The 10,445-nt window shown below is 35.5% G+C and overlaps 1 protein-coding gene across 1 annotated transcript; it reads right to left on the reverse strand.

Moving 5' to 3' along the window:
- Nucleotides 1-4,333: 4,333 nt before the first annotated feature.
- LOC131608692 (CDP-diacylglycerol--glycerol-3-phosphate 3-phosphatidyltransferase 1, chloroplastic-like) lies at nucleotides 4,334-9,288 on the reverse strand. Its single transcript, XM_058880206.1, has 7 exons — nucleotides 8,790-9,288; nucleotides 8,603-8,700; nucleotides 8,415-8,465; nucleotides 8,220-8,333; nucleotides 5,241-5,297; nucleotides 5,069-5,154; nucleotides 4,334-4,985 (listed from the first exon to the last, which is right to left on the reverse strand). Exons 1-7 carry the CDS (start codon nucleotides 8,908-8,910, stop codon nucleotides 4,865-4,867), a joined length of 648 nt encoding a protein of 215 aa, XP_058736189.1. The 5' UTR covers nucleotides 8,911-9,288; the 3' UTR covers nucleotides 4,334-4,864.
- Nucleotides 9,289-10,445: the final 1,157 nt, after the last annotated feature.

Genomic DNA, 10,445 nt, shown 5'->3' on the forward strand with positions numbered 1-10,445 from the left:
TTTACAATTTCTGGAATTTCTTTATCTTCTCCAAAAACGGGGACAATCATATGCTTTTTCAAGATTTTCATACCCTTCTCCAAAAACATGGACTATCATATACAATTTATGAAATTTCTTTCTATTCTCGAAAATCGTGGACTATCATATGCAATTTTTGGAATTTCTTTCCCTTCTCCAAAAACGTGGACTATCATAAGCAATTTATGAAATTTCTTTCTCTTCTCTAAAGAGGTGGACTATCATATGCAATTCCAAGAATTTCTTTCTCTTCTCAAAAACCGTGGACTATCATATGCAATTTCTAGAATTTCTTTCTCTTCTTAAAAAACGTGGACTGTCGTATGCAATTTCTAGAATTTCTTTCTCTTCTCCAAAAACGTGGACTATCTGATGCAATTTATGGAATTTCTTTCTCTTCTCCAAAAACGTGGACTATCATATGCAATTTCTAGAATTTCTTTCTCTTCTCCAAAAACGTGGACTATCATATTCGATTTCTGGAATTTCTTTCTCTTTAACAAAAACGTGGACTATCATATGCTATTTCTAGAATTTCTTTCCCTTTTCAAAAAACGTGGACTATCATATGCAATTTTTGGAATTTCTTTCCCATCTCAAAAACGTGGACTATCATATACAATTTCTAGAATTTCTTTCTCTTCTCCAAAAACGTGGACTATCATATACAATTTATGAAATTTCTTTCCCTTCTCCAAAAACGTGGACTATCATATGCCATTTCTGGAATTTCTTAATCTTCTCCAAAAACTTGGACTATCATATGCAATTTCTAGAATTTCGTTCTCTTCTCCAATAACACGTACTATCATATGCAATTTCAAGAATTTCTTTCTCTTATCCAAAAATGTGTGCTATCATATGCAATTTATGAAATTTCTTTCTCTTCTCCAAAAACGTAAACCATCATATGCAATTTCTAGAATTTTTTTCTCTTCTCCAAAAACGTGGACCATCATATGCAATTTCTGGAATTTCTTTCTCTTCTCCAAAAACTTGGACTATCATATGCAATGTCTAGAATTTCTTTCTCTTCTCCAAAAACGTGGACTATCATATACAATTTATGAAATTTCTTTCTTTTCTCGAAAATCGTGGACTATCATATGCAATTTTTGGAATTTCTTTCTCTTCTTCAAAAACATGGAGTATCATATGCAGTTTCTGGAATTTCTTTCTCTTCTCCAAAAATGTGTACCATCATATGCAATTTAAGAAATTTCTTTCTCTTCTCCAAAAACGTGGACTATCATATGCAATTTTTGGAATTTCTTTCCCTTCTCCAAAAACGTGGACTATCATATGCAATTTCTAGAATTTCTTTCTCTTCTCCAAAAACATGGACTATCATATGCTTTTTCTAGAATTTCATTCCTATCATCTGCTTTTTAAAATCCAGAAAACATACTATTTTTTAAAAACGTAAAATATCACAAAGAGTATTATTGAAAAAGCGTCCATCACGTGGGAGTATCGGGTCAAAAGTGTGGGGGTGGCATGATAAAATGTCAAATAATAGAGTAGATGAACCGGGCCTGGTTTTGATAGGGCGACCAGTTGAACCATAATTGGTTAAATTGGTTTTCTTTTACTCGCTGCCACATTCATCACCTTCGCAGGTATGTTTATAAAATCTTTGCTAATTTCTGATTCTGGTAGTTAAAATTTGAAGTTGAAACAATGTATATGAATTTGCGTTCAAGATTATCAAGATTTGTATTTTGGATATACTTTCAAGATTTTTATATATCTTGTCAATAGCTTTCAAACCGAACCCTTTAAGAGTAATGTTATGTTCTTGCTCCCGAATAATCCCAAATAATCGTTATACTCTTGTAATTGTTCCTCCTTTTAGTTTTATGTTTATTTTTGAGTATTTATGTTTACTTTGTGCACACAATGCAATGTTTGCTGTAATGCCCTATTTAATCCTTTTTAGAATAAATGGTAATAACATTAGTTGAGATAGAACTAATTGGACAATTGGACCTAGTTGGAGGGTATTATAGTCTTAGTGCACTTAATTAGAGTAAAGAGTTGTTTGGCTAAGGCAATTCCTCTTCATTGTGAAAACAAAAACAGATTTTGTGGGAGGAAAGATTGAAAACGTGAAATAGAAGAGGAAGAGAAGAGAAGGAAAGCCACTCCAAGAACTTCAACCCTTGCATGTTCAAGAATCTGTCCCAAAGCTCCGATTTTCGTCCAAATCTCCCTTGCTCCAGCTCTACTTCGTTCATCTAAGGTGAGTCCATAGATAGAAAATGGGGTTTTTACTCTTTTGGGATTTTTGGGGTTTAAGGGTTTTGAGAGATTATGCTTAAATCCTTGCTAATAACATGTTTCGATGCTGTTTATTGCTTGTTCATACTGTATGTTGGCTGGATATATCTTTAATTTGTACATGCATGTGAAATCAAGGGGTTAAAGTACCCCAGGACAGAACTGATGAGTTCTGCGTTTTTCTGTTTCTGCTATGGGCCGCTAAGCGGGCTAAGGCCGCTAAGCGGTGCTGAGCATTTTTCCAGAAATTCGCGGTTCCGCTGAGCGGACCCAGTTCTACCGCTGAGCGGAGAATGCTGTTTGTGAAGAAAAATAAAATCGCGAGCCCGCTAAGCGGACGTGAGACCGCTAAGCGGGGAAACAGTTGAGGTTCGCCCCTGGAAAGCCCGCTTACAGGCCGCTAAGCGGCCAGTGCTGGGCAGAACTATATTTTTCCTTCCCCTGAGGGCAGTCTCGGATTCTAATCGTAATCGGACCCCTCCTTAATTATTATTATGCATATGAATGTCTGAAGAGTGGTGTTTTATGACACACATTACCAATAATTCCATTCATTTTGTTTATGTGGAATATTATACATGATGTTGGATAAGTTTATTCTATCAATCCTTGTCTATTCAATTGTGATTGATTTTGAATACCTTGATGAGATAAGTATGCATCTATATTAATATCCAATGTTTTGGTTGAACATTCGGATTGGCTTGTGTTATGATATTACACTTGATGCGTGTACGTATGCTTGAATCGAAGTGGCCGGGGGTTAGGTTGGGATATACCTCTTACTATGATGTAAGGTATCATCCTGGATCATGTGGTCCGTGGAATAGTCCGATGTTATGATCAGAGGTCGCGCACCTGAGCTACCGTTGTAGTGTGCTCGTGAGTGCCGTGAGGGGCTTATACTCATTGACGTTGACACACTTGCGTGCTCGGTATGGTGGGGTTATGTGGCCATGTAGGCTATTACATAATGATTGTAACTCACCTCTAGTAAAGTCATGTAGACTAATACTAGGCTTTCGCCCGGTGGGACCATGCGTCAAGGTGGCGGTTTGTACTCGGCATAACCCACTTGCGTAAAGAAGGTTAATGGGACAATGACGCCATTTAGGCTAATGTCATCTCGCGGCCACTTAGGCTTGTGCGAACCCATCTAAGCATCTTGCAGTGAGCTTGTACAAGTCCCTTGACACTAGGCATGGGTGGACTCATCGAGGGTGCGTTCGTTCCATAATCTAGCCGAGGTTTATTACACTTCTTGATTCCCCGTATATGGATACGGGTTTTGCATACTTGTTTGTGATATACTTGTGTGTTTGTATGTGATGAGTCCAATGGTGGATAAATCATTTGGTTGCTCCGTACTTGTACCGGATGTGAGGATTGCCCGAATCCATGGTGGATTCGTTCGTTTTGCATGTACCCTTAGATCCGAGTGGACTAATAGGATAGGCGGACTCACTGAGATTTAGTAATCTCATCCCATTCCAATTCTATCTTTTTCAGGTGGTTCAAGGCAAGATCGTGGCAAAGGCAAGGCGGATTAGTCCTTTGGCGTTGTTGCTAGATATTATCTTTTGTTCGCATCTTATGCTTTTGTAGTACCTTGTTGGATGTTGTACTATTTTGGATGTAATATCATTTTGGCCATGATACATTCGGCTTTTGTACCTCGTACTTGTGATGATTTTATTATCTTTCCGCTGCAACATTATGTAATTGTTGTCTTTATGAAACCATATTTAATACTTTATGCATATTATTCTAGACAAATATGTGTGGGGTGTTACATTTGCTGACAAGAGATGGGTTGTTTACTTTTAGAAGCTATTCTTTTCCTAATAGGTCTTTAAGTATCAAATTTGTGAGTGGAAAACCTTGCCATTTGTGTGAGCATGATAGAGATTACTTGTATATTAGTCACACTAAAGAAAATCAAGGAAATGTCAAACTACTTTCATAGAGATTACTTTCACACTTGCATAAAATCCAGGAATTGTAGTTCAAGCTTATTTGAATTTAAATCAAATTATGAATTACTCATGTGCATAAATTTCAACAACATTAAACATTTGCTAACATTGAAAAATAACTGGTGTATTTAAGTAAGCAACTGTGAAGTATATGACCAGAAGAAAAACAACCCAAGACTCAATTACAATCATAACATATTCGTCTCTGCTGAAATGTATCAGCTGGCAAACTTTCAAAGAATCCATAGTTGAGAATTCACTTGTACATCCTTCAATCTTGTAATTTCTTCAAATTTAATCTGGCTGCCATCTTCTTTTTTTTGCCTTTTCCCTTCCTTTACCTCGAATAACTAACGAAAAAATCGTGCATACAATTTTCTTAAATGGATCGAACTGTGCTTTGCAGAGTTAGACAATGAAGATAGTAAATAGTATTACAAATATATGTCATGAGAATTGAGAACTGCATCTCCCTTCCACGGTATCACTGACTAAACTATTTTTGAAAGAAATAACGGTCGTGATTCGTGAGAACCAAACCAATCAAAGAAGCCAATATATATGAAGGCAGAGAGCCATCGACCATGTTACCTCACTAACACCTTCCATATTTTCCTCATATATACTACAAACGACCATACGGCAAGCCCTGCCGCAATATAAAGCATCAAAACACCAGAGCCTGCCAAAATGGCAGGTCCTCCATGACTGAAAACAGAAACCAAACAGATGTCAACAATTTTACTTTTCATAATAAGTAGTTTTCTCAAAAATTCAAAGAAAACAGATACCTGCAGTCACGGGTGGCAAGAAGGATGGTTAATGCTGTCATTTGTGTGGCTGTTTTCCACTTCCCCAAACTATTAACCGCAACAGCCTATTATTTTTTGCTTAGTTATATAAGTTTGAAATTTTGCATATGGAGCATGAAATTGATTGAAGTGAACAGCAAGTAAAACAAACCTCTAAAGTTTTACTACCCTGAGAAGCAGCCCATTCCCTGAGTGCCGACATGGTTATCTGTAACGAAAGTTACAAGAACAAATTTAAGACATCTTCCCTCCAAACTGAATTATAATTATGCTTTCAAAGTAAAAGGACAAAAAAAAACTATGTAAATTAAGTATGCTTCCAACCAAACAATTATAGCTTAATGCTGAACCTAAAGAGCACATGAACCTCAATGTTTGCGCACATGATATCAGCAACATATAATTCAGTACTCCGTCAATTAGAGCACATGAACAAAGTCAGGTTTGTATCTTCAAAAAAATGATCATAAACTACCCCCAGAGAAAGCAGAGAGGAAATAAGCGTGAAATTTAGTGCATTTATGCTCATCCATCTAAATTTATCCTCCACTAAGGGTGTATGTATCATGATTGGCAGTTATATTAGCTTTCAGTGGCAATTCCGCACTCTCTTGTTCACACTCCATGTCTTCTTACAAACCATTCCTCCCTAAGCAGAGAGGAAATAAGCGTGAAATTTAGTGCATTTATGCTCATCCATCTAAATCTATCCTCCACTAAGGGTGTATGTATCATGATTGGCAGTTATATTAGCTTTCAGTGGCAATTCCGCACTCTCTTGTTCACACTCCATGTCTTCTTACAAACCATTCCTCCCTTTCTTTTTTTTATCAACTCTACCCTGTTACAGTTTCCATCTTCTCTTTTGTTGATACAAAGATGTTTTCAAACTCAAATTCTAACTCATTTTATGTAGACCTGTCAGTTTTCGACGGAGACCTACTGTCATGTCGGGGAAGAAATGAAGAACTATTTATGTTGTTTAAAGGGAACAGAAATTGTGAGTTTTCGACGGAGGGCTACTGTCATGTCGGGGCAGAAATGAAGAATTATTTATGTTCTTGAAAGGGGAACAGAAATTGTGAGTTTTCAGCAGACGCCTACTGTCATGCCGGGGCAGAAATGAAGAACTATTTACTAAGGAGGGAGAATAGTTTAGGAGAACTCATTGATGACACCAGCAACTTCCGTAGAAGTCCTCAAGAAGTTAGTTGTTAGGCACACCACACAGATTTCTGACCTTGGCAAGAGGGTAGCTAGTATCAAGAACCTTCTTTAAAGATGGGTGCAGAAGTAAAGCTGGGATGAAGAACACGGGGAGAGCCAAGAGGAAAAAGAACTAGTTGACCTCACAACTTTGACAAAGAAAAGAAGTTTGGGAGATAAAATGGGAGGAGTCTCATCTCATGTGGAGGACGAACAATCTTAAACTAACAAGGTTGAAAAAACAGATTGGTCAAAGGGAGATTTCTGAGAATCAATAAATAAAACCACATAAAGTAATAATAACAGAGAAAAACACATAAATTCATATATATGCATACAAAATAGCATGAATAAGAAGAAAAAACCTTAAAATTATTTCAAACACTTCAAATTTAAACTCAAAACCCATAGGAGAGTTATCAACATCTCTTAAGTCATGTAAGAACAGCATAAGCTAGAGTATTAAAAAGTACAACATTATATGGGAAAATTAAAAATACCATGTTTTTAATAAGTGGCAAGACTTAACTACCAAAATTAAGTAGTCAATAGACTCCACATTTTCTAACCTAAAGCAATCTCACCAAATTACTTGTTGATCCCACTGATCACACGAGTAAAACCATTGATCCCTCACAACTGTACTAGAATGCAATTTTACTAGCGAATGGGACTGCCCAGGTCATCAAAGTTTGTAAGGTCACAATTTTTACTACCTGGCCAATGGCCCATGGCCTCCACTCCGAGCCGATGGTGGAGAATATTTGATTTGAATTAATTAGAAGCTGAATTTGATAAATAGCAGGAGCGAATGAAAATGAGGAAGCAATATGAGCAGAATAAATAAGAAATTGAACTAGTTGACCCACCACCACTGCCAAAGCAGACGGCAACTAACCCACATACCGTGGACAGTGGGTTGTTTTTGAAGTTCATGTGGGCAGCAGATTAGCATTCGGGAGAATCATTGTGCGGGAAAAATATGGGCGTGCATCTCTTCCGACACTTCGACCTACCCAGCTACATTGTCCAGAACGAATTTCCAGACAGCTGCTTTGAAGATTCGGAGCAGCATGGCAAACATTTGACTGCATGGATTGGTGTTTAAGATAGAGGAAGGTACAAGAAAAGAACAGATATTTTGCAAGACAGGGCTTGTTCACATGACCTAATAGGAAAAGCCAAACTATGTCATAGTAAGGAGATTAATGGAGGAAGAATATGAGAAGAGTTTTGCCAACCAGGCTTGCTTTTCAATCTCACGTCTATTTCTATCCCCAGCTTTCTGATTGCAACCACAAGGACAATGTTGAATTTGACGAGGTGGTATTGTTAGTGTAAACAATGATGGAAAGTTAGAGTAGCGAGGATTAAATAGTGTAGTTGATCAGACAATGCGATATAAATAAGAGGAAACATGGAGAGAGATCGTTCACATTTGTAAAAATTGATTGAGTAATGCAGTGACTCTGTTGTGGAAGGAGAAACACTTGGCGGAGAGTCTTCTATCCCATTCTCAATCTTTCAACTAAAACATATTCTTGCTTTTCATTTCTTTTAATGAACTTTTCCAATTCGTTTTCTGGTTTCATAACAAATGCACATCATCAAGACATAATTGGTTTCATCCTCCTGGTAGTCCCAAATCTCAATGGTCATATCATTGAAGTTGAAAAGCAACAAACAAGCATTAGAGATCCCAAATCTACGCACCCGCTAAATTATCCCACTATTTGCACGATTTTTATCAAGACAAAAAATTTAAGCAAACCTATATTTTGGTACACTCTAGAATGACAACAACCATTAGTAATTTGGATTCCATGATAGTTTCTAGAACCTGGTATGAAGCAAGTTTTATAACACTGCACTACATCTCACAAACTATATAAACTAGAGAACAAAAGGCCTGAAATCGGATTACCTCTCTACCGATTATGATGATGGAAGGTATAATCAAGAGCCAAGGAGCATGTGCCAATGCAGCAACTTTGACAGGTCTAGTACATAACAAGATCAACGTGGCAGCAACCATAAGCTGCAATCAGTTTCAGTACTAATTAAATCCACATATTACAGAAAGAAACCTCTAGTTAAAATAAAAGCTAAGGAGAATGACCTTGTCCGCTACTGGATCTAAAAATGCACCAAACGAAGACTTTAATTTCATCTGCAACGCAACCGTTAAATCAATGAGTAAGTAAATTGAAGACTCTAAATGTTTCAAGCATATATAAAGTTAACACTACCAACACTCAAGGTAGACGCTTCTTTAACCCTAAAATCCTCTACTTTGTAGGTTGTTACCTTGCGAGCAATATAGCCATCAAGCCAATCGGTAATTGCGGCAGCGGTGAAAATACTGGTGGTAACAGCGGTTCCTTGCCAGCCATCCATATAGAAGGCTGAAGAAATAAAATGTAACAACAAATGAAAATGAATGTATGAATAATGAATAAATAAATGAGATAAGAAGAAAGAAAATGAAACACACTGGCAACGAGAAGAGGAATAGATGCGACACGGCCGAGAGTCAAAATTGTGGGCAAAGTAATGAGTTTGGAATGGGAACGATCATTCTTCGAGATGGACAAGTCAGTCATCTCCGAAACCATATTTATAAATATATATATATCTAACTAACCAACCCCTTCCGTTCCGATTTCTTAACTAGTAGAATCACACAATACAGAAATACAAGAATATACCCTTCGCATTTCCTTGAATTGAATAAATAAACCTAAAACAAACTAGAAGGGATTTTATGGAACAGAAACAGAACACCGTGATGTGATATTGTGATGCAATGCTAACGACGAGGCTATTCTGAAATTGTTTGGGAAAATAGAAATTCTGGAGAAATTGGATCGAGAGTGGAGAAGTGGTGGTGGGCCGTCTGGGTATTCCGTTTAGAGGCTTGCCGACATCTATCAGGTCAGGTCAGGGGAGATTTCCGCAAACACAGGGAAGCCAATATTTTTTATTTTTCTAACCAACCATATTTATTCATTATTTTAATAATTCATTTTGTCTAAATTAATTCACTATACATTCATTTTTTACAATTTATTTACTAACTTTCGAGTTTTTAATATACCATCTGTGTTTTTAAAAATACTTCTACTTTAGAAAGAATATTTCTAAAATTTAATTATCGAAAATCCAACTTAAAAAACAGTAGACAAAAATAAAATTTTATTAGGTATCTAAGAATATTATGAAGTGAATTGAAATATTATTTATTTTTTATAATTATTTTATTAATATTTAGTTACGTTTATTCCGGTGTTAAAGTACAAAACAGTAAAGGCTTACACTCACGTAGATGGAGATAGATTTAGTGTCTTTACTTTGTTGATAGTTGATACCTTTGTAATTTAGTGTAACTAATTGATGAATGAATAATTAAAATATTATTGACGTAAAGAGAATGATTGGTTTATAAAGAAAGATAGCAAAGTATCAAAATCTAAAGATAGCCACTAAAGTTTAAATAGTATACAAGATTTTAATGCTGGTGACTTATGCATATTTTTCTTCTGTTTCATATGGTGAACTCTCAATGTGACATTTTAAACCTTCAAATAACTCACATATATTTATACTAATTTCATTGTGACATTTATTGTGGAAAATAGTGGGTTTTCTCTTAAAAATGAGTTGTTTTTATAGAGAAAAATAAATGATTTAAAGCTTAGAACACGACAATTCTATAGAATACATACTAATAGTCTATATTAAAATTTAAAAAAAAAATGATATATTTATACCATTTTATAACACCACACAATATTTTTATACAAAGACATACCATTTTTATTTTTTAATAATTTTTTTCTTTGATTTATGTGCAAGATAATTTTTTTTTAACATATACGGTGTAGGCATTCAAGATAAGATAATTATTAAAAGAAATAGTTTCAGGCATTCAAGCTAAGATAATTATTAAAAAAAATAGTTTCATCAACACTTAGTTATATAAATATCCCGTATTTTACACCGTAGTTATTAAGAGAGAAGAGTATTCTAGTACAAAATTCAAGATAAGATAATTATTGAAAAAAATTAAAACTTATACACTATATGTAAGCTTATCATTTTCTTTAAAATTATTTCAAATAGTTTCATCAACACTTAGTTATATAAATAA

Source organism: Vicia villosa, linkage group LG6 (assembly GCF_029867415.1).
Source record: "Vicia villosa cultivar HV-30 ecotype Madison, WI linkage group LG6, Vvil1.0, whole genome shotgun sequence".
Classification (NCBI taxonomy): domain Eukaryota; kingdom Viridiplantae; phylum Streptophyta; class Magnoliopsida; order Fabales; family Fabaceae; genus Vicia; species Vicia villosa.

What these genes read in the sequence shown, in the direction of transcription:
- LOC131608692 (XM_058880206.1), bottom strand. Translation starts at nt 8,910, where the DNA reads ATGGTTTCGGAGATGACTGACTTGTCCATCTCGAAGAATGATCGTTCC. An exon ending in AGGGTAGTAAAACTTTAGAG is followed by an intron (nt 5,155 to 5,240) that starts GTTTGTTTTACT and finishes AAAAAATAATAG; the next exon opens with GCTGTTGCGGTTAATAGTTT. An exon ending in CTTGCCACCCGTGACTGCAG is followed by an intron (nt 4,986 to 5,068) that starts GTATCTGTTTTC and finishes TTCTGTTTTCAG; the next exon opens with TCATGGAGGACCTGCCATTT.